The sequence below is a fragment of the Sinocyclocheilus grahami genome, unplaced genomic scaffold (genome assembly GCF_001515645.1).
Source record: "Sinocyclocheilus grahami isolate Dianchi unplaced genomic scaffold, SAMN03320097.WGS_v1.1 scaffold166.1, whole genome shotgun sequence".
In the NCBI taxonomy this organism is placed as follows: Eukaryota; Metazoa; Chordata; class Actinopteri; order Cypriniformes; family Cyprinidae; genus Sinocyclocheilus; species Sinocyclocheilus grahami.
The window spans coordinates 899959-925319 of NW_015505345.1; the positions used below are offsets into that span (position 1 = coordinate 899959).

At 37.0% G+C, this 25361-nt stretch overlaps 1 protein-coding gene across 1 annotated transcript in view; it reads left to right on the top strand.

The window, feature by feature from the left end:
* Positions 1–25361, top strand: part of LOC107593164 (FERM, RhoGEF and pleckstrin domain-containing protein 2) — a 76205-nt gene that overhangs the window by 41015 nt on the left and 9829 nt on the right. The window contains exons 7-21 of the mRNA XM_016282768.1: positions 3551–3665; positions 7597–7744; positions 7922–8017; positions 8426–8589; positions 9375–9443; positions 9559–9616; positions 9720–9933; positions 18926–19107; positions 20337–20426; positions 20633–20766; positions 21112–21193; positions 21310–21547; positions 21874–22004; positions 23472–23540; positions 23621–23710. Of these exons, the coding sequence (XP_016138254.1) occupies positions 3551–3665; positions 7597–7744; positions 7922–8017; positions 8426–8589; positions 9375–9443; positions 9559–9616; positions 9720–9933; positions 18926–19107; positions 20337–20426; positions 20633–20766; positions 21112–21193; positions 21310–21547; positions 21874–22004; positions 23472–23540; positions 23621–23710 (1880 nt within the window). The remainder of the gene's footprint in view (positions 1–3550; positions 3666–7596; positions 7745–7921; positions 8018–8425; positions 8590–9374; positions 9444–9558; positions 9617–9719; positions 9934–18925; positions 19108–20336; positions 20427–20632; positions 20767–21111; positions 21194–21309; positions 21548–21873; positions 22005–23471; positions 23541–23620; positions 23711–25361) is intronic.

Consider the following 25361-nt stretch of genomic DNA (forward strand, 5'->3'; position numbering starts at 1 on the left):
GGGTCCTATTATGCTCTTTTACAAAGTCTTGATTTTGTTTTGGGGGTGTACTAGAACAGGCTCTCATACTAGGTTGTTCGAAAAACACATTATTTTTCACATATTTTACATTATTACAACGCCTCTCTCCCCAGTCTGGCATGAACAGCTTGAATAGTTCCTGTATCATATGAAGGCCCGCCTTCTGAAATACAAAATGTGCTGTGATTGGTTAGCTGGGCCAGTGTGTGTTGTGATTGGCAGCACTCGGCGCCTGGTCGGGAAATGTCATGCCCCTTACCGTAGCCGCCTGCTAGCTTCAGTGTAAATATTGTGTCAAAATCAAATCAATTTGAGCGTGATTTGAACTCGGATGATTGTAACCACTCTAAGTTCGTCTACCTTGGGAAAACTAGCGTGTCTCCGACATAGTGATAACACTCATTGCCTTCTCTAGTGCAGCTCAACCAGGTCTCATCCCATTCGTTGATATTTGTGATATCACAAATCCCGGAAAATATGCGTTGTAGTCCAAACGAGTCACTCGTTGTAGTTTTTGAACAGTGATTTCTGTTAAATAAAATATCTCCTTTTGAATTGGACTTTAAGCTTTGTAACTTTACAGGTCTTTTTTATGCTCAAACAGCAACATTACAGACTAACTAAAGTGGAAAAGCATAATAGCACCCCTTTAAAGAGGTCATGAATTGCCCTTTTATTTATTTATTTTTTACTGTTCTCTGAGATCCCCTTATAATGGATTGTAGACTTGGAAGTAAACGCCCACTGCTATGATTGGCTAACAGTTGTGTATGTCTGACAGCCTGCATCCTTCACAGATGGATGCTGCTTTGATTTTAGGTTAAAACGATCTGAAATAACAGACAAAGCAATAGTGACCACGTAACAACAACAGTTGCTCACAGTTGTGTATTGTGACATTACTGTCGGATCGAATATAGTAGGCACAGCATCATCTTTTAGTTTCAGTCTTTCTGAAAATCCTGCATCGAATTGTGCCTTGTTTGTAAACAAATCCACGGTAAAATGAAGAAAGGACCTATTTCTTACTGACGTGGTCTGAAACTTCATCCACTCTTTCCTAACGTTGGGATCAGAAGGAAGACGAAGAAAGATTGTGTTTTTCCACAGATTGACACTGCACAGGGTCTCGTTGTCTTCGGAGCAATCTTTATCATTTGGTTTCTGCGTAGACCTGCGTTTACCTCTCTTGTTATTTACACTACATGTGCGAATCAGTTAGCGGGGCTAAATAGGCAGCGATGTAGAAGCAGGCGTTGATCATCTTCTGTGGAGGCGGAGTTTAGCCACACTATTATGTCATAGAGTGGCACATTCCACAACCTGTCGTTTTTGCAGATTGGCTTCAACATTTGTTTTTTAAAGCTGCAGTCCATAAGTTTTGCTTCTTTGTCGCCATCTCTGTTTGGAAACCTACATTTGCAGGTATTTGTGCAATTATCTTCATTACCTGGGTTGTGCACCGGCACAGCTCTAGCGCGGATGAATCTAATGTTTAGAGGAGTATGTGTGGCTGTCAGTGACCGCACCAGTGTGGATACTGTACTTAGGAATCACAGATTCTAACCTCTTGGAATATATGACCCAAATAAGAATTTTCACCGTATATTGTCATCTGAACAAGTAAGTAACAAGTCTGCCACGTTTGTTCTGACCAACTGAGTAAAAAGCATTACAATAAATTACGCTACCAATGGTGATTAAATCTAATGATCGGTTAGCTCATATCAAGTCAAGTCAAGTCACCTTTATTTATATAGCGCTTTTAACAATACAGATTGTGACAAAGCAACTGAACAGCATTAATTAGGAAAATAGTGTCAATAATGCAAAATGACAATAGTAAACACTAATTTTTCAGTTAAAGACAGTTCATCATTGAATTCAGTGATGTCAACATCCAGCTCAGTTTAAATAATATCTTTGCAATTATGTCAACGATAACGCTGGAAATGAAGTGTCCCCAACTAAGCAAGCCAGAGGTGACAGCGGCAAGGAACCAAAACTCCATCGGTGACAGAATGGAGAAAAAACCTTGGGAGAAACCAGGCTCAGTCGGGGGGCCAGTTCTCCTCTGACCAGACGAACCAGCAGAACGGAAAAATCAATATAAGACGTAATAAAACAGACGATGAACAATATTAACAGCAATTATTATATGATGCAATCAAACTTATAGCAAAAGGTGGTAGTTCTGTATGTTGTTTCAGGGTTGGCATCATCTGAGGTCCTCTGAGGGGTTGGCATCATCTCTTCTCAGGTGTTGTGGATCCAGACTGAAGCTTGTGTGAATCCTAGTTACCACGGGATGTTAATCCCGTGGCAAAAGACAGAGAAACAAATACAAACATAATTAGCGTATCAAACCGTGCAAATTATTGTTATACTTTGTTCTCTAATTGTTAATGTTAACAACATCAGCATTGCGTGACTGAGTATAGTGTGTATTAGCATGTAGATTTTAATTTCTGTACAGTCTAATCTCTAATTGTCATACCATTCAAATTTCATATTAAGAAATTCCTTTAACCCAAAAAGCTAATTAGTCTTCCTTCAAACTGGTTGTCTTTAAAATACAATTTGTGTGTAATCCCAGGCTATCTGTAATCAGATGCACATTTAAAACTGGAATAGTATTTAATTTCAGTTACTTGTGTTTCATAAACACCTAATCCTTTCTGGATTACAATCCGCCATCAAAATGATAAATTGAATTATCCCAGCTGCTGTGAAAAAAGTCTATAAATGATCCGGGGCCACCTGCAGGTCCCTCATATGTGAAATAGCCTACTATAGCAGGGACAACTTCTTTGTTTACCGATGTGACTTAATGACGCAGTGGCCACTCAAATTAGAAAACATTATTATAAGTTTAACGTGAATCGGGCTAAAGTCAGGCGATAATTTTGAACACTGACTGGTTATGTACTTGCTCAAATATTAATTTCAGATAATTTTTAACCAAAAAAACCTAGGGACTGCAGCTTTAAACTGAGAAAGTTTTGAGTTCTCAAACTTACAGAATGTTTTTAAAGTACAATGTAGTCTTATTTGTCAAAAGATCGAGGGAATTTTGATTCTCTGTTCATGACCCCTTTAAAATTGAAATTCAGTGGCTTGAATATGTATGTTTTATGATAGAAAAATATCATAAAACAGTATTGTAGAGATGGCTCTTGCATCTTTCTTACTGTGTACCAAGGTCAGTAAGTCTCTTGAAATATCAGATAATTGGACATTTTTATAGATTATTTAAGGTAGTAAAATATCTTATGGTGCAACCCCCAAAAATAACATTTATACTACTGTTTAAAGTGTTTTTGAAGGAAGTTTCTTATGCTCGCTTAGGCTACATTATTTGATCAGTAAAGACTATAATATTGAGAAATATTTGTACCAAAAAAGTTTTTTAATACCATATGAAACCAGCATAAACAGTCTGTTTCTAAGAACTTGTGTTTTTCCTTTTCTTTTTCTTGGACACTCTTATTTGTCTTTGACCCTTTACCTTTCTCTTTCCCCCACACAGCTGAGATCGGTGACTACGATGACATAGCAGACAGGGAGTTTCTGAAGATTAATAAATTGCTGCCATATCAGGAACGTGTACAAGAAAAGATCATGGAGATCCACCGCAGACACATGTAAGACATTTATTGTTTTGGCCTGATGGTCTATGCTTCTGCATTGTTCTCTTTAATTTATCTCAGCCTGTCAGGCTTTGCATTTGTAAATTTCACTGCGCTGACCACCGGGAATCAGTACAGGGAATTTATGGCACAAAAGTAGGTTTATCTTTTTCATGTCCAGTTTAGTTGGAAGCATTTGCGTGGTATGAGAGGCCTTTTTTTCCTAGCTGAACATCTAACTGAACTTTAAATACAGACTCCCCTGGTAATCTTGAATGACAGTCTGTTTCCATTTGGTGCCGAGTTTATTTGGTGAGAAGAGATCTGATAGTGTGTAAGTGATTGTTCTGTGTGGCAGTTTATTGGATTTAGAAGCAGTTAAAGGTGGACTGCAGTTTCTCTCTCTGCTTGAACTTTGGAAAGATGTTGTTTTAAGAGCTTGCAGACACTATTATATGATAATATGGGACAGATGATCCTTCTTCAAGCTCTGAATGGATCATCCTTCCAGATAAATAAATAATGATGTAAAGTTAAATGTTTTAGCAGCGTCTTCATTAGTAGTGATGCATTTGTTGCTCATGCTATTCCCTTATTAAACGTTAGACGTAACTTTTTCCACACCGTTTGTGGTACAGACGTGAAAGATGCTTAAAAACGTGTGCTATGACATTGGAGCTTTAGAATTGAATTTTTGGCCTGCAGAAGACAAATCAAGCTTAAAAAAATCTAATTTGCATTGAACAAGATCTCTGTGCCATATCTAGGATTAAGAATATCACTGGAGTCACAAAATGTTAAAAATAATGCTTTATGATACCAACGTTGTCAGTTTTTATAAAATCTCAAGTGTGTCAGCCCTGTGCTTTTGGCTCTTTGTAACAGTGCATTTAATCTGAGGCTTTGGCTGTGAGAGAAGTATTGCAGGTGGGTCGTGTCAGTGGCTATGTGAGGCTGTGATTGTAATCCAGTGGCTCAAGGCTCTTTATTAGCCATACGGCCACAAGGGAAGGGGAGGGGCTTAAGCAGATTGAACAGCTTAAAGGATGAGCAAAATTAGAGTGCGCTGATGATCTGGCACTGCTCTTAACATTTGCCCACGATTAGCCAGAACGCTGCTCAACATTACTGGAATATGTTTGCCCAGCCCCCACACATTATGTAGAAACTACTTGAAATTATTAGAACCTATATCCTACATAAAGTGTTGTGTGTATGTATTTATGTATAAACATTAAAACAAGTATTTTTCTGCAAAGCTGATTTGAAACAGTATGTACAGTGGGGAAAAGCTTTATTTGATCCCATGCTGATTTTGTAAGTTTGCCCACTTACAAAGAAATGAAGGGTCTGTAATTTTTATGGGTTTATTTTAACATATAGAGACAGAATACTAACCAACAAAACCAGAAAAAAGACATTATATAAAGGTTAGAAATTGATTTGCATTTCAGTGAGAGAAATAAGTATTTGATCCCCAAGCAAAACATGACTTAGAACTTGGTGCAGAAACCCTTGTTGGCAAGCTCAGAGGTAAGACCTTTTTTGTAGTTGGTCACCAGGTTTGCACACATCACAGGAGGGATTTTGATCCATTCCTCTTTACAGATCCTCTCTAAATCCTTATGGTTTCTTGGCTGTCGTTTGGCAACTTGAAGTTTCAGCTCCCTCCACAGATTTTCTATAGGATTGAGGTCTGGAGACTGGCTAGGCCACTCCCTGACCTTAATGTGCTTCTTCTTGAGCCACTCCTTTGTTGCCTTGGCGGTATGTTTCAGGTCATTGTCATGCTGGAAGACCCATCCATAACCGATCTTCAGTGTTCTGGCTGAGGGAAGGAGGTTCTCGTCCAAGATTTTACAGTACATGGCCCCGTCTATTTGCCCCTCAATGCAAAGTCGTCCTGTACCCTTAGCAGAAAAACAGCCCAAAAGCATAATGTTTCCACCTCCGTGCTTGACTGTAGAGATGGTGTTCTTGGGGTCATAGTCAGCATTTCTCTCCCTCCAAACACGGTGAGTCGAGTTAATGCCAAAGAACTAAATTTTGGTCTCATCTGACCACATCACTTTCTCCCAAGCCTTCTCTGAATCATTTAGATGTTCTTTGGCAAACTTTAAACAGGCCTGTACATGTGCCTTCTTGAGCAGTGGGACCTTGCGGGCGCTGCAGGATATCAGTCCATTGCGGCGTATTGTGTTACCAATGTTTTGCTTTGTGACTGTGGTCCCAACTGCCTTAATATCATTAACAAGCTCCTCCGTGTAGTTCGGGGCTGATCCCTCAGCTTTCTCATGATCATCTTTACCCCATGAGGCAAGATCTTGAACTCCAGACCGAGTCTGATTGATGGTTATTTTGTATTTCGTCCATTACCGAATAATCGCACCAACAGTTGTCTCCTTCTCACCAAGCTTCTTGCTGATGGTCTTGTAGACCATTCCAGCCTTGTGCAGATCTACAATCTTGTCTCTGACATCCTTTGACAGCTCTTTGGTCTTGCCCATGGTGGTGGGAGAGGTTGGAATGGAAGATACAGATTGTGTGGACAGGTGTCTTATACACCTACATTAGGAGTAACTTCTTAAAGTGGCAGGACTAATCTGTGTTCCACATGGGCACATGACCAGTCTGTGGGAGCCATAATTCTTGCTGGTTGGTAGAGTTTCAAATACTTATTTCACTCACTGAAATGCAAATAAATTTCTAACCTTTATATAATGTGTTTTTTCTGGATTCTTTGGTTGATATTCTGTCTCCCACCGGTTAACCGACGTGTGACAACACCGGTAATACCGGTATCACCGCGGGGGCATTCCCTCTTTTCCTCGCTTTCCTCCGCTCTTAAATAGCTTGTAAAAGTTGCGTGCGCATTTTACTTTCACTTTTAAATAACGGCAATTCAGCGTAAAGCAATTGTTCGTTTTTAGTTCGTTTCCCCTCTTTTCCTCGCTTCCTTCGCTTTTAAATAGCTTAAAAGCGCCATGCACATTTTACTTTCACTTTCGAATTAGCAGCAGTTCGGCGTCAATTGCTTGAATGCAACAACAAAATACAACGTCAAACTCACTTTAGCCTATATTTTATTACAAACAAATAAAAATACACCATGTTATAGGGCAGGCTATGCCTAATATAAAATAACAAATAACTTACATAGTTTAAATAGGTATACAAAACTGGAAATAAGTAAACATGTATAATATATAACCAAATAAATAAGAAACTTAGAATGTTTATTAGCAAAACGAGTAAGAAAGCTTGGAGGCACGGCATACACCTTGATGTAAAAAAAAATAAACGACACAGTTTAAATAAAGTGAAAATCAGCAAACAATGTGGAACCAATTAAATAAGAAACGAATGTTAAAATAAACCTTCCAAAATCACCTTAGATAAACGGCAAAAGTCAACAGGCTTTTCAAAATCCCAAATATTACCAAACTTTTCCATTTCGTTTAGAAACTAAATCATCTGCCATCGTCTTGTCTGTCTCACCTCACCTCACTCTTCTTGTCAGTCAGCTCGACTCACTCTCCTCACTGGATAAATGAAATCTGATCTGTGATGCGACTGAGGTTCGCGTACAGCCGCGTTCAGTTTTTTATTGTAGTGTCTGTTCTTTTACTGAACTAAATGATTTTTATTACTGTAAAAAAAATCTAAACGTCGGTGCCGCGGTGGGCAAGTGACAACCGGTGTTGCGGCTTAACACCGGTATCACCGTCAGCACCGTCTATCGCGGCAAGCCTAGTGAGTACAGAAGATGTTTGTCTTTTAAATTGTGGGGTTATGTAAAAGTTGAAAACCTCTGCCGTAAATGTTATTCTAGGCTACAAAATATGCTTTACCACTCCACATTTTCCTTTTGAATTATTTTTGCTGTGGTACTGTTTCATTTGTTAAATATTTTCTACATTATTTGTCTTTGCTTCCTCGCCTGTAGTGGGCAGACCCCAGCAGAAACAGATTTTCAGGTTCTGGAGATCGCTCGTAAACTGGAGATGTATGGGGTTCGCTTTCATCCCGCCGCTGACCGAGAAGGCACCAAGATCAACCTGGCTGTCGCACACATGGGCCTGCAGGTCTTTCAGGTACATGCACAACTTTATTGTCTTACTAAATATAATTGATTTTCATATCGTTCTCTATTTTAGTCATATTATTAGTGCATTTTAATGCATGATTATTATTGCAGTTCATTCATATAAAATTCAGCTGTTGTGTGGTCACACATGTATATATGTATGTTTTTATTTTTTTTTTCCCAGGGCCACACCAAAATTAACACCTTCAACTGGTCTAAAATTCGGAAGCTGAGCTTCAAGAGGAAACAATTTTTAATTAAATTGCACCCAGAAGTTCATGTGGGTATCAAATTTACATTATATATTGTTATTTAATATTATTATGTGTACATATACAAACATGTAGACACACTGCCTCAATTCAAAGGGGACAGAATGTAGTCTAATATGACAACAAAGACGAAATACAATGCTGTGAAATCAGTCTGTGGATTCCTGGAACATACAGATTCAAGTGTAGAAGTAAAATGTACAAGCTCAGGAGCTTGGTTGGATGGGGCCATCCTTCTCTTACCCCGTGTAAACATTTTAAAATGTATTCAGGGTGACGTTTGTTATTCTGTCGGGATCAATTACATGGAGTGCTAAGAATCAAAACCATACGTTTCCTCTTGTTGCCTTTCATCTGAGATGGAAGTTCTTAAGTTCAATCTTTTCTCAGTGACTAATCAACCTTTCGTTTCACAGGGTCTTCATCAGGATACGCTGGAATTTCTATTGGGCAGTCGAGATCAGTGTAAGATCTTCTGGAAGAACTGTGTGGAGCATCACTCGTTTTTCCGTCTGTTAGATCAGCCTCAGCCCAAATCCAAAGCCATCTTCTTCAGCAGAGGATCCTCCTTCAGATACAGGTGCACACGTGTGATTATATTGATGTGGGCGATATATTATTTAATGTGATGTACTAGAAGAAATGTTTAAATATTTTTTCTGTTGTGGTTATTGTAGTGTTTCCTGTTCTGCTTCTTAGTATTTCTAAGAACTGTCCTTGTCTTTCTAGACTGTCCTTGTGAGTTCAAAGCAAAAATAAACATACAGCGCAACCACTATAACAGACTTACTAGTTAAATCAGTCAGAGAAAACCTTCACTGAATGAACTAACTAAATCTTCGCATTACTTTCAGAAATGTTTGTCACAAAATGAGTTTTTCGGTACCAAAGGTTCACAATTACTATCAGTGCAATTACAGTAATGTACAACTGGGTAATATCTGTAACTCTGCACTTAACATTAGGTAATTACATAAGGAACTATAAAGTTTTTCAGTACTCCATAAACATTATCCAAAATGTGATTAAATTTTTTTTTCAACTATTTATTGATATTTATTTAAAAAGTTTTTGCAATGCACTGTACATTACTTTTCAAATATAAGATTTTTGAAAGTTTTTTTTGTAGTGGTTTTAGTATTTAGTATATTTAGGGTTTTTTTTGTTGTAATTTTTCCATATATTGTGAGGTACTCTACCATTTAAAAGTTGGAGTCAGTATAATTAATACTTATATTTAGCAACGTCACATTAAATTGATGATTACTATACATTTCTATTTTTAAAAAACAGCTTTTCTTTTAAACTTTTTACAAATTGTAGCTTTTACTTGGTTTGTTAAAAAGCATTGTGTATATGTGACAGTGGGAGGACACAGAAGCAGCTTGTTGAGTACGTGAGGGACAGCGGGTTGAGAAGAACTCCTTACCAGAGGTAAATATTTCTTTCAAAGTTTCACCTGAAAGCAGTTTTGTACTGTATACTGGACCATCTACCCCCTTTGATGTGGTGCTTGTTTGTCTTTGCACTGATTATGCTGTTTTTACAGGAGGAACAGTAAGATTCGCATGTCGACACGTTCCTTGGCTTCTGATGTGCCAAAACAGGTCAGTAGAGTCTTAGATCAATCTCTCGACTCAATACCAACATGAAGAACAATAACTGATTTCTGTTTTCTTCCACTCTCTTTACCTTACCCATCCGTTTCAGAATCTGTGTTTTAACGACAGTCTAAGGTCTCCAGTACCTCCTTCCTCTGTCACCGCCTCCTTCCACTCCCTGCATGCCCCCAGCTCACCCATGCGGATGGAGACCCCGAACCAGCCTGTGCATCTCCAGCAGACGCTGCAATCCGCCAGAGCCCCCAGCCCAATGCTGCAGGACTCCATCAAGACCAACTCCGAATTCACCTACGCCTTCCCAGGTGCCACTCATAGCCAGGCAGCAGGAGACTGCGGCCCCTCGTTTGTGTGTGTAGAGAGTAGTTTCCCTAGTGTACGGCCCTCCCAAAATGGCAATGAGGATAGCGAGCGAGTAGGGGTGAGTGGCGTAAGCAGTGCGGCGAAAACAGGCTTCCTCACACCTGAAGCGTTTGAGGCAGAGTTAATGCGCGTTCGACAACTGTCGTACCAGATCCCGATATCCTGCACGCAGCTGCATGTTAGCGAAGAGTATATAGATGACGATCCGGCTGAAATTTCATTTTACGCTGGCGGTGCGGAGGCCTACGGTTACGGGTTTTACGAAGAGAGTCCTGGGAGGTTCGAATATGGCGTTCAGCCCGCTACATACGCTCTCAGCCTCGAGGACCTCAACGGCAACGCTAACGCGTTCCCTGAAAGTGCTTTCGGCCGATCCGAGACCAGTTCTATGGTCAACAACCGCTCCGAGTGTAGCTCGCTGGAAAACCTTCCACTAGGTTCTGTTGTCGACTCGCTCTCGCTTGGTTTCGGAGGTCCCGACTCCTCATCCTCCCTACGTCTGCCTGGTTCTGAGAACCTATCTGAGGCCAGCTCGATGGTTAACTTCCCTGCGTATTCAGTGCGTTCAGAAGACAGTTCAGCCATGCAGTTCAACGATCTGGTGGAGCAGCTGGAGCAGCTCAGCTATCCGCCCACAGCCACAGAGGGCTCGGCTGACGGCAGCTCCGATTCCGACTCCGACTGGGGGTCGGATGGAGATTTGCCTCCAGATCAGAACCTCTTCTTTAGCAATCCACTAGTGAGTGGGGCAGATTTAGACAGCTTCCTGCTGGAATGCCAAAATCTCAGGGCTCTAGGCATTGGGGAGCCCCCACCAGGCCCCACCCATCTTAAAATGTAGCGTGACCCCATTAAACAGCAGCAGTTATCATTGGTTTTTAATGCAGAACATGACCAAGCACTTAATTGTCCACCTTATCCTGATAAAATCAATACTTATAGTTTTGGCACCTCCTGTTGGCGCTTTAATCTACCACTTTTTCTCACGTGCCCTTTCCAGTGTGCTTCTTCTATCTCTCTCTTTGGTGTTAATTCATTCTCTTTTTTTATTGTTTTTGAATAATGTGCTGTGAGTTCTTGTAGGACAGTAAGATTCGTTAGCATTATTCAGATTATATATAGTTAAATCACTTATTATCCGTTTACATTTAATCTTAGTAGTCTGGATGGCTACAAACTAAAGTTACACTGTGACTTTTTAAGAAGAAAATTAAATGGCTGTATCACCTAGAATTGATATCCTTACCACTTTAAGCATATAAAAGTACATATTTAACATATATATATATTTTTCCATATTAGAGCTGCATGGCATGCAGGAAAAATGTGATAATGGCTGCATGCATTACGTATAAGATTATGGCACAAATATTATTATTATTATTTTACTAGATTTAAATCCAGAAAATGATTAAACATCTAGTATGCCTGGCTCTTGTTCTTCCTGGGGAAAGAAAACATCCCTCAGACTTATCGAAGTGAATAGCAAGTATTTTACTGAAGTATCACGCTGTAAAAATAAAATGGAGTAATAAAATAAAATCTTACCCAGCATTTGAAAGCAATCAAATGGAAATCTAAACAAAGGGTAAGTTCAATTGACAATTTTAACTTGTCAAGTTTTGATTTGATAAGCTTACCACAATACGTGAATTTTTTTATTCTTTTTCCTATAAATGTTTTGACCTCATGGAGTCCTAAAGTGCATTCAACATTGATTTTCAAAGCAAAACTCATTTAATGAAAATGAATAAGGAGAACATATACATTACAAAGATAAGCTTTACATGCATGTATGAAGGTACCTTTTGTATCAGGATAACTGCACAAATCTATTCCAGTAATGAACCACTCTACTCAGGGCTGTGATTTAATTAGCTGTGGACCTGACAGCCATTGCTGCTAAGAGCAAATTTGAGCCGAAGTTATTTTTGTTTTTGTTACTTTAGAGTTAGTCGCTCCACTCTGTCCCCTGCTGTTTACCTTTCAGACATGCATTGCATCTCAGCTATTCTGATTGGGCTACATGACTGCATTTACACTGACTTCCACAGACAAAGATGGGTCATTGTTGCATGTATGTATAACAAAAACACTTTTTGGCATCGAATTTGAGCCATTTGCGAATTTCACTTTCAAATTAGCATTTTGACTTTTTTTAACTTGTCTTAAAAAGTTTGGATCTGTGCATGTTGCTTTGCAGTGTAGTCCTGTGAGTTATTTAATTGTTTTGTTTGTAGACTATTGTAGCCATTAACCCATGGCCTGCACGTAAATAAACACTAAAAAGAGACACTAAAGTTCAAAATATTGGGTTTAGTAAGATTTATTTGAATGTTTTTGAAATAAGTTAAACTAATACAATTATGTCTATTAGGCTGAATTTATTTGATCAAAGATACAGTAAAATTGTGGCATTATTATAATGTAAACTAATTCTTTCTATTTTAATATATATTATAGGGCTGCCCTCGACTAAGGATTTTTCTGGTCAACTAGTAGTCGTTCATTTGAAGCATTAGTCGACTAATCGCATGTTTATTAATAAACTGTTTAAATCATTATAATGAGCTTTCAATTGCCTACATCAGGGCCGCATTAAGACCGCACCGGGGCTATGACTTACTGCAGGACCCCCCATCACAACAATAATATATAGATCATTTTTATTTGTCCTCAGAGAGGAAATTCATTTTCACAGAAGGTGTGTATACAACACAAGGACAAGTATCCATTATGTACAAACTTGTCACAATACATTCACGGAAAAAAAAAACAAACAAAAAAAATATATATATATACATGTATATATATATATATATATATATAAAGCTTTAAATAGGATTTTTATCCCATATCAAAATTCTTGATGCACTGAAATTTCATAATTTTTCTTACCAATTTCAATATCACAAAAAATAATACTAGCCTAAGTAAAAATAAGCTTACTGAAGACAAGTAAACAGTCACAAATTAGGCCACAACAGAACAAAGATTATTTTTAAAAATCGGCCTACTTGAAGAACTTAAAAAACTGAGTAATAAATATTATATTGTATAAAGAAAATGTGTAAATAGACTGAATAGTCTTCACTGTATAAATTCAATATACATTCATTCTTTATTTATTTTACAAAAGTGATTCAGTCAAGGACAGTAAGTCATTTTCTTTCTGATGTTTGATTTACATTATTGACACAAATGGCAACAACAGCTATTTTAGGCTACTTTAGGAATTTAGGCAATTTTAGGAATAGTTCACCCAAAAATGAAATTTTGTTGATGTTCTAAACCTGTATAAGATTACTTCTGCTGTTGAACACAAAAGAATATATTTGGAACAGTACTGGTAACCAAACAGTTGCTGGGCCCTCACGACTTCCATATATGAAAAAAAAATACACTATTGGAGTCAGTGGGGACCAGAAACTGGTTACTGGTATCTTCATTTTTGGGTGAACTATCCTTTTAAGATCTCATCATATAATCCAGGATCTCATATAGGCCTACACATGCTTTATCTTTAAGTATTAACGTTCATTTAAGACACAAATAACTGTGTTTATGAGGATACTCGCAAAGACGGGCATTTTGACACATAACTATGTGTATTTGAACGTTTAAGCACAAGGAGCGAAAGTTTAGTCAGTCGCTATACGAGCAGGTGCGTGCCGCACGAATCAGGCTGAAACGGTCTTAATGCACGTATTTACCAGAATGAATTGACACGCATCATGACACACTTCAATCAACGATTGATGTATTTCTACCGGATTATCTCCCAACCCTTAAACGAATATAGTTTGTTCAAACACAAAAACAAAAGAATTCCATTTAATAATCAAACTAACCTAAAATCTGTGTGGACGATGACACTGTTTTTATCTGATCCATGTGCCCGGTTCACTTGCTGTACCAACAACTTCCACTCCATCATCAGCTTTAGTAAAATAACCTGATAGCTGGGGATTTTACTGACTAACTCATGTTTTTTATGTTGTTTGTATTTGAAGTTTTATATTTTTTGAGCCCCTCTCTCTCAGAATTGCTGACATTTTTACTTATCGAATATTGTTCTTTGCGTGATAATTTCGAGATTACTCCAGAACGAAGTGAAGAGTGGAGGTGAATGCAGACATACTGGGCAGCGATCATCTGATAGATACGTGCACATATCGTTCAAAAGTCAAATATAGAATAAATGCATTTTATTGGTAAACCAAATTCAGACTGTTTCAATCTCAAATGGTAATGCATGGAATTTACAGAAAAACTCAACTAAATAACAACGCTAATAAGAGTTTCATGCTCAAGTTCAGAGAGACCGAGACGGCAGAAAGCGCATCCTGTTTGCTTTCATTATTTTACAAAAGCGCATTTTGTTGTTATTGTGAGTGCACACTAATAAACGTAGAATCTTTACAGATTTGAAAGATGTATTACTCTTATCTGAATGACCAAAAATGACAGAGTAGCCTATTTTAATAGTAAGTGAGCGCACCGGCACCTCCATCTGGCCTGCAGTGAGTGCGCTACTGTTCAGGTTCTACACTCCACACAGACACAATAGCGCACATTTCTCTAGGTTAACATTAGATTGAGCAGCCATGTAAAGTTGCTAATACTTACATATTTCAGATGATAAGCCATATTTGAGGTCGATGAATTATAGATGAGTTTTTAGATGGCCTCACTGATGTAATGTATTTCCATAGAATAGCCATTAATGATCTGTCTGTCACGAACTGCATGACTTTGCCTGTGGATGTTTTTTTATTTTATTTATAATTTTATTTTATTATGCGACTAAGAACATTTTGGTCGACTAAGCCTCTTCTGGTCGTCTAACGGTTAGTCGACTATTAGGGGGCAAGCCCTAATATCTTATATATATAATTTAGTGCTCAAGAAACATTTTTATTGTCAATGTTGAGAACAGTTGTGCTACTTGCATAATGCAGTTTTGTCAGGATTATTTCATGAACAAAGCTGAAAAGAACAGCATTTGAAATAGAAGTATTTTGTAACATACAAATCACAGACCCCAAAATTTTGAACAGTAGCATAGCTTTTTACTTTTCATCAAAGAATGTAAGTGGTTGAGTATTGTAATGTGCTATCAATACCACTGCTAAGAAAGTGAATGTAATCTAGAGCTTGAATCCTAAGCTCATGCATATTGTATGCACGTAAGGAGCATGTGCACCTAAAGAAACCGGAGTGACAGTCAGTTGTCCACAGTAACAATTATGGTTCGATAAAGTAAAATGTTTCTATCATTAACAGTACATCCAGTTTTGGCACATTTCTATGAATGTAGTGAACATTTCTTACTTCAAGTTTAGGAACTATTTGCTTGTGCCTTGTGTTTGATTTATTGAAATTTCTGCCGTTTATCAAATAGCTTTTTCGAAATGATTCAGGTATTATAATTTGTTGAAGTATTTTCTTCTTCAATTCGACAATTTAGTCTATATGTCATAATTAAGCTGAATAAATAAGATTTCCATTGATGTCTGGTTTGTTAGGATAGGACAATATTTGACCGAGAAAATATGGAATCTGAGGGTGCAAAAAAGCAAAATACTGAAAAAATCGCCTTTAAAGTTGTCCGAATTAATTCTTAGTAATGCATATTACTAGTCAGAAATTAAGTTTTAATATATTTACAGTAGGAAATGTACTAAATATATTCATGGAACATGATCTTTACTTAATATCCTAATGATTTTTGATATAAAAGAAAAATCCATAATTTTGACCCATACAATGTATTTTTGGCTATTGCTACAAATATACCCCAGCGACTTGAGACTGGTTTTGTGGTCCAGGGTCACGTATATATGTTTTTTGCAGAGGTTGTTTTTTTAGGCTTTTAATGTAAACGTTCAAAGTATTTCAAATAGAAATGCTATTAAGTTACAAAGTTAAGTAACAATGGATCACAATACTGCATATGTTTTTAATACAAAAAAAATTGGTATTCCTAGTGCTTTGGGGGATCTGATGACAAAAGAGAACCTGACCAGATTTGCCTTTCTTTACCTGCCTTGTGCTTTGCTTTGTGCTTCCTCAGTATACTTTTTATTTGTAATTTTTCCCCATTTAATTCTGAAATTAAGAGCTATATAAATACAAGGTCCTTAATGTACTAATGTGAAAATAGTGTACTTAAGTGTGTGTGCGTTTCATAATTAAGTTACCTTTTGGGTAACTGGGATTTCAGGCTTTTTTTATTTTTGTTTTGGACCATTTAAAAAATAATTTAAGTGCAGCAAATTACTTTAAAAGCAGAAACTCCATTAGCCCCTGTAATAACCTGTGTCCATACCTTACCTACTGCAACTATAATATGGTGTTCATTAAAACCCAATACAGTTTTCTTAAACGACTGGAATGCTTTTTTTTTGTGACCTTAATGGGTTTTTCAGGATTTGTGGTTTGCAGTGTTATTTTGATTAGTTCTATATTTAAGGAGCTGTTCTCAATGGCATGGATCAGTGCCAGTGTCAACAACATCTTGAGCCACCTATTTATCATAGTTTCTTTCAGAGTTTGTGGTTGAACTAAAATACTAGAGGAAAAACGAGCCGATGGGCAGGAAAGTGGGAGCAATGCTAAAACTAGTGGGAGCCAATGTGTCATTTTGAATCCTTCTACCTATATGTTAAATGTTACAAATAAGGGAATAATTCGCAATTCAAGGATAATGCCCTGGTCTTTTGTTACTAATTCAAGTAACTTTATTCGTTTTAGCTTGTAAAAATCTTAAGAGAACGTGGTTGCAAATACTGTACTAGCCATCAGGAAAAAAATTAGCTGAATTTGTAAACCGTGCTAATGCTGAGCCCATATCAGGGGCCCGTTCTTCGATTAGATTGCATCTTTTTAAGCAGAATTGATACTTAAAATCTGTCCGCTACCACCGCTTTTTTATTACAAGAGTACCCTACTAATCCAGAGACAATTTAAAATAATCATTTAAAAATTAATTTAAAAATAATATAATAATGTTGTGTAGTCTTTAATACTATAGACACAGCCAGTTTTACTCACTGAAAGTTTTATTCGTCATAAAATTATTACTTCATAATTGTGTTCGAGTCTTACACACATGCTATACAGATACTGTAGAGTCGTGCATTAATTTGAGTGGTGACAGATATTATGGGAGTGGCTTGATGGAACTTCAGGAGATGCAGATAACATGATCTTGACCCTTAAGAAACTTTAATTAGTGCTGTCACGTAACAAATCTGTTCAGATATAAAATTAAATGAATTGCTAATTACTACATTGAAATAAAAATGTAAAGCCTGTACAAATATTAGAAATCGTGAATATAAATAATTGGGAATCATGTAAAAAATGAAAATAAAATAAAAACAGTGCACATTTCATTTATCGATTATAACATTTATGTAGTTTTGTTCAGTTGGCTGTTTCCTTATAAAAGTCCAGAAATTTGTCAAGTTTTTCGTCAGGTGTCTTTTTTAATTATATGATGTCATTACGTTGCTGTCTTGCCGCCAGCCAATCGCTGCATTGCTGATCGTGGTCTCGAGTATCGATACATAACCCCTTTTAAACCAACCCATGAACGTGCAGTTATCTCAGATAACTCAATCCAGCCATACTAATCATCAACAACAGCTGCGTTCGAAGAACCAAATTAGCCAGATCCTGATTAGCGCGATGATATCATCTTGGATGTGACATTTAATCTCGGATGTAATAAGCGACGTACGAAGAACGGGCCCCAGATGTCCACTTGCCCTCTATGTTGATTTCTTTTTGGTTCATCAATGTTCAATGTAGGATTTCAGTACAAATGTAATCAGTGTTATTTTAGTATTAATTCTATACTATAAAAGTATTTATTAATATTTTGAATTCCCCTTTAGTTTTAGAAATCTCTTGTTTTGTTTATTTTTGTTTGTTTGTATTTTTTTTTATTTTGGTTTTACTTTGAGTGATTTTAGTACTTAAACATATTTCAGTCAGTTGCCAAGGAAACTTTTTTGATTTTTATTTTTTTAAATTTAGCTTTATTTTAATTGCTGAAAATGATTTTAGCAAGTTTAGTTTTAGTTAACAATAAAAACATTGGTCTTCATTATCTGTGCTTAACAGATAAGTTAAGTAGCTTAAAGTCATACCTTTGAAATAGTGAAATAAATCCTGTCCTTTGTATCTATATTTTACATTTGTTTTAACAGATCATTTCTGACCAATAGATGATACTGTACACAAGTTGGTATACAGTACAGTTTGTGAATAACTCGGGATGCATATTGTGTATATTAAAATTGTATTTCTTAACAAAACGTTTCTGTTAAACGGTGTTGATACACATTTATCATCTATAGTTTATAACTCTAATGACCTACCAATAGGATTCGATACAAAATGTGAAACTAAACACAATCTAGCATGAGTCTGAGTCTTGAGTTTCAGATACTCTTCTTATGCTACATTCCACAGCCTCGTTCTAGTGTAGAGTGCTGCCTGTGTGTTTGTTCAGGCTGGCTGCCAAACCCCGGCTCCGGACCCCTTCTCTCCCTTGTGCTTTGTCTTTTTTATTGCTGAAGAGTGTTTCTTCTCCTGCGTTCTACTGTACAGACGTGAATTTACTGTTGCTTCAGCCTGAGGTTTATTCATTACACTTTTTGGTGTGAAAGGGCTTTTATATTTGCTATAAATAGAACTTCTTATATTAAAAACAATCAAGCCCTGCTTATATTTAAAAAGTAACACGAGAGTAACGCAAAAGTAATATAACGCATTACTTTCCATGAAAAGTAACTAAGTAACATAATTAGTTACTTTTTTAGGGAGTAACGCAATATTGTAATGCATTACTTTTAAAAGTAACTTTCCCCAACACTGGCCTCAACAGTATTAATGTTCTTCCTTTTTTTTTTTATCCCGTAGACTCTACCACTGACAGCCCTCAGCCCTCTCCCCTCAACACCAAGGGTCCTCTGTGCCTGTCGCCCTCTTTCCAGATGTCCACTCTCAGTCTTCCCGGCCAGGCACCTTCACCCCTGCAGAGCCCCATCTTGAATGAGGTGGGCACTGCCAGACTAGAGGAAGACGAAGAGGGCAGCAGGAAGGTACACTGATCGCATGCCAACCTGCCCGGGCCTGAATAAGAGTTCAAAAAGTTTACTGTTGAAGCCCAGCTCAGGGCATCCTTGGATTTGATTAAGTTTGAAGAAATGAGAGAGAACCATTTGGCTTGCGTGGTCTTTGATGGGACTTGCTAGATTGTAGGTTATGACAATGACCCTGTGATTTTAGGGTTGATTAAGACGCTTTTTAAACTTTTTGCTAACCTTGGTGTGCACAGCCAACCTAAAATAACCCCCTGCCACACCCCTCAACTTTGATAGATTTATTAGACATTGACACTTTAAATATGCAACAGTATCTTGCAATATTAAATGAAATATTTCCAAGTTAATTGAAGTTAGGTTAAAATGAGTTCTAGGTTCTACCTTACATTCTATGTTCTATGTTAAACTTGTAAGTTAAATGTTACATTTTAGGTTATGTGATTGAGGTAAATTTTTACCTTAGTTTCAATGTTAACTTATGGGTTTTAAGTTCTATTTTAATTTCTAGGCTCTAAGTTCTGTATTATAAGTTCAAGGTTCTAGATTAACCTACTAAGTTCAAAAATATGCTATTTTAGTTCAATTTTAGGTTTGGTGTGTGAGGTTGTACAGTGTGTTCTTGGCTAACTTCTACATGAATTTCTATATTAACCTCTATGTTTGAAGGTTTACATTAATTCCAAAGATAAATTCTGTGCTCTACTTTAACTTCTTATTTCTGAACTGTGCTAATATTTTACTTACGTAAATTCTAGGTTGTGTATTCAAGGTTAACTTCTACATTCGTTTTTATGTTCATTTCTGGGTTTTGCGTTCTACATTTAAATTGTAGGTTTTAAGTTCTAAGTAAATAATATAACTGAATTTCGTAGATAAATTCTTGGTACTAGGTCTACATATAACTTTTAAGGTCTAAGCTTTGAACTTTTTTGTTCAACTGTATGAGTTGAAGTTTAATTTCAATGTTAGTTTTTGTCAACTTATCAGTTCTAGGTTCCTGGTCTACGCTACATTCTAGGTTCCAAGTTAATCTAAGTTCTAAGTTTAGATATTAATTTCAAAGTTAAGTTCTTTTTTCTGTGTTCTGGATGAACTTTTTATGTTCTACATTCCATATTAATTTCATAGAACATAAAATAGATAAATTAACTTGCCAAATTAAATGGTATTTAGAGGGTTTAATTCAGCTTATCTAAGAGTGGTTTTAAGTATGCTTTTATTTCCAGAGATATCCCACCGACAAAGCCTACTTCATTGCTAAAGAGATTCTGACAACAGAGCGGACTTACCTGAAGGATCTGGAGGTCATCACAGTGGTAAGCAGAGCGGTCTGTGCTCATGAATCCTGTTTAGTGTGTGAGGCTTGTCTGTACAATGTATCCTGTATGGTGTCAATTAGCTGTGTGTATGATCTTTTGATGTTTAATTTAGATGGTCTTTTGCCTTTGAACCGTCTAATCACATTGATGTGTGCGCGTATGTGTGTGTGTGTGTGTGTCTCTCTCTCTGTGTATGTCCTCAGTGGTTCCGCAGTGCAGTGATTAAAGAAAACGCAATGCCTGAGGGTCTCATGACCCTCCTGTTCTCCAACATTGACCCCATCTATGAGTTCCACAGAGGCTTTCTCAAAGAGATTGACCAAAGGCTGGCTCTCTGGTACCAGTTCTTATTTATCAAATTGCAACTTGTTGGCATATGACAGTGTTACACAAATTTTAATTTATTTTACCATATAAAGCCTACTTCATTGTATTTGATACACAAGGCCTCTAAATTATCAACATAATCAAAAACCGTGAAAAATCTGTTGTATACAATCTACTACATGCCTTCTATTTTATGATTGATGATAATACTTTTTAGCAAGAAAAATTTGGTCTCACTTTATTTTAAGGTCCAATTCTCGCTATTAACAAACCGATTAACTATGATTTTTGCCTATAGGTTCATTACGGCAATCCTGTTTTGTCTCAGCCATTGATCATTTTCACATGTTCACAGGGAGGGGCGCTCTAACGCTCATGTAAAAGGAGATTACCAACGAATTGGAGATGTTATGCTGCGCAACATGTGTGCTCTGAAGGTGAGGTTATAGTTCAGTTCTACAAGCAAGAACGACTTTAATTTGAATTTGATTATTGGTGCAAGTATTCAGATCATCCATCATTTGGGATGGTGTTGTTGCCTTCATAATCTCAGGAGTTCACAGGCTATCTGCAGAAGCATGATGAGGTGTTAACAGAGCTTGAGAAAGCCACAAAGCGTGTGAAGAAGTTGGAGACTGTGTATAAGGAGTTTGAGCTGCAGAAGGTGTGCTACCTGCCCCTCAACACCTTCCTGCTGAAGCCCATCCAGAGACTCATGCACTACAAACTCATCCTGGAGCGTCTGTGTAAGCATTACGCCCCCCCGCACAGAGACTACGATGACTGCAAAGGTGAGCCTGCTACAAGCTAAATCATTAAATTATAATTTTTTTTTTAGTAGAACAATCACTTTTCTTTAAGATCTGATCATGATAATGAACTTACACATTCAATTTTTGCAGAGGCTCTGAAAGAAGTTGCAGAGATTGCTGCTCAGCTGCAGAGCAGTCTGATTCGACTGGAGAACTTTTGCCCCCCAGCACAGAGACTACGATGACTGCAAAGGTGAGCCTGCTACAAGCTAAATCATTAAATTATTATATTTTTTTTTAGTAGAACAATCACTTTTCTTTAAGATCTGAGCATGATAATGAACTTACACATTCAATTTTTGCAGAGGCTCTGAAAGAAGTTGCAGAGATTGCTGCTCAGCTGCAGAGCAGTCTGATTCGACTGGAGAACTTTCAGAAGCTGACAGAACTTCAGAGGGATCTGATTGGCATTGAGAACCTTTCAGCTCCGGGAAGAGTGAGTTGTTACCTTGTACATTTTTATTTTTATTTTGGTTCATCAAAGTGGGTGGATGAACTGGCATCCAGAATATCTCCTTCCAGGGGGGAAGCCGTTTAGGGCTGTCAAAATGGCTGAAAAACTCAATTCGAATTTTGTACTTAAATATTATCAATATTCAAATTATATTCGAATTTAAAAGGCATAATTTCAGTTAGGGGGGAAAAAAGCTTTTGGCTTCTCTCCTGAGGCCACAAAAGGGCGCATCGAGCAAAATATTACTTATGCTCGTTTCTTCAAAGGAATAAAATAACACGTCTATCTTTGAAAAAAGTGCATAATGTTTATAAACCATATATAATGAATAAAGGTGCTTAAACAATTAGAAACAAAACAGCATCATGCATGTATGTATAGTTTAATACAAAGGACCGAAAACCAATCACAAAGAGTACTTTATTCATTTAAAAACATGAGATGCAGTGGGATGGGGAAAGACCGGCATAAAGCCTCGAGACATGTTTTTTAAAAGTTGAACTTACATTCATTTTACATGGCTTTCTAAATGTGTCTCTCTTGTGCGAGATGCAAGTGCAACGGTAATAGATGTTCCTCTTGAAAATGCGATAAATATGCGTTCTGTGTGAACGGCTTGGTTTCAGTTTTGCCGTAAACAACATCTCTGCATTGATGTTCTCTTTTTCCGCAATATTTTGAATGAACAACGTAGCAGCGCCACATCTATTGGGTTCAACTGGATAAGCTCTGAAAAACATTACAATGCAATGACATTTACGTTATCGCATTCCGTGTGCCACTGTTAAGGCTGCCTGACGCACACCTAAAATTCGAATGCAATAAGAATGTGGATTTTTATTTTAAATTTGACGAATATTCAAAATTCTAATTTTTTATTTTTTTTTTACAGCCCTAAAGCCGGTTACAAAGTTATGAGCCAATTATACTATGGTCATGGTATTTTACAAAGTCGTATAAAATGTAACTATGCATTGCTAGATTTACACTTTTTATGTGGCAGAAGTCTAAAAGATAAAAGATAAATCTGAGCTAGAGGATCACCGAACTCAGAATAGACAAATTATCGAGAAAGGTATTTAAAAGAGGGTTATAATACCCAAAATAACAGCAATGTTTTTCACTGGAAAAGTTATTTAACCTCGATACAAACACTCATTGTCATGGCAGTCTTCGTCTCATTTCTCTGCCTAAAGATTTGTGGTACACCGCTGGCAGGATGATAGTAATGTAGTGGTTAGAGCTTGGAAGGAATACAAGAGACGTCATTGATTCAGCCTTACGTATGAGCATCTTACAAAATGAAGAGTTCCAGAGAAACAAGGAAATTGGATTTGCAGTTTTCCACTTTATAATTAATTAAAGTCATTAAGTGTTGTGGGACAAACATGTCAAAGTACAATTGATTGTCTGCTACCCAGTTAATTTTTCCCCCTGCTCCTCCTCCAGGAATTTATCAGGGAAGGTTGTCTCTACAAGCTCACCAAAAAGGGTCTGCAGCAGAGGATGTTTTTTCTTGTAAGACTGAGCTTTTGTTCTATTTTGGCAGTTTTGATTTTAACTTCTGCCTGTGTTGACCAAAACCTTTTCCATCTAAGTTTTCAGACATGCTGTTGTACACAAGCAAAGGGGTGACTGCAACCAATCAGTTCAAAGTTCATGGACAGCTTCCTCTGCATGGGATGATTGTGAGTGTTCCCAGAAATTACTTTTGAATGGAATACTAGCAAACTGCATACTGAATGAAGTACACTGTGTACTGCTGTGGCATGCGAAACAGTAAGCGTTATGCAGTGATGCACATTTCAAACAGCAGTATGCTGAACATTGTCACATGATTTGTAAAACCTTTGAAAAAAGTCAAAAATGCTACTCAAAAAATCAAACAGGTTAGGAAAAAACCAGAACAGATGCGATAGGGAGCTCTCTGTTGTTTTACATTGATCACATATTGGAGAAATAGTATTGTATGTTTTATTTAGTCTAACTTTGGAATAATACAATCTATGCACTACCTTAAACTGGATCAGCCTATGTCAAGCATTTATTGAACAATATTGGATCCTACTAAGACGTTCATTCCATGTTTCATCAGACGGGTCTATACCAAAATCCTTGGCCCAAGCTTCTTTTAAGTGGCTTGTGTTCACAGGCATCAGAAAAGCATTAACAAATCATGAAATCAAATGTCTAGAGGTTGGATTTGACGTGACTAATTGTTATGTTCAATTCAGCGAATGACTTTCAGTTAGGGCTGGGAATCAATGCCAAAAGGAATTGATTCTTTGATTCGGCGGTTCTGGGAATCAAAAGTCAGCTCCAAATATAAATCGGCATATCTTGGCATTACCTGACATACTATTGTTTTGCCTGAAAACACATACTGAGTTGGTACTACATTTGATGAAGAGCTTCACTGTTAAATAATTGTTTTACATAGAATAATTGACATAGTGTGTGTAGTATGAATGCGGTCTGGTTGTACTACGTCCTCCATGCTTTTATGCGACCCATCAGTTGTGTCGCTTACCTGCCATGCACGACCTGTGGCCTTATGGGATAGTAAAGTATCAGGCATATTCGGACGCAGTGTGTGTCCACTACTTCAATTCTGATTAATCCCTGACTAGAATCTTTTGATTCTATTCAGGAAAAAGGCTCAGATTTGTTCACTGATTGTTTTGATGATTCTTTCTTTGTTCCATTACTACACCAGTAGATGGTGACCAGATTATTTTATTTTTTTTTACATTTGAGTTTTTGATTCATAAGATTCACTCATCACATTTGTGACCCTGGACCACAAAACCAGTCATGAATGAGATTTATACATCAATAATAAGTACGTTTTCCATTGGTGTATGGTTTGTTAGGATAGGACAATATTTGGCCGAGATCCAGCTATTTGAAAATCTGGAATCTGAGGGTGCAAAAAAAATCTAAATATTGAGAAAATCACCTTTTAAAGTTGTCCAAATGAAGTTCTTAGCAATGCATATTACTAATCAAAAATGAAGTTTTAATATATTTACAGTAGGAAATTGACAAAATATCTTCATGGAACATGATCTTTACTTAATATCCTAATGATATTTTGGCATAAAAGAAAAATCTATAATTTTTACCCATGCAATGTATTTTTGGCTATTGCTACAAATATACCCCAGCGACGTAAGACTGGTTTTGTGGTCCAGGGTCACATTTGTACAGAAGTTGTTCTCAACATAATATACATGTTTTAAAAAGCTAAATGATCATAATTGCTTGACAGATGAAAGTGAAACTTTTTTTTTTTTACCCTGCAAAGAAAGTATACACACTTCAACTTCAGTGTCTCAT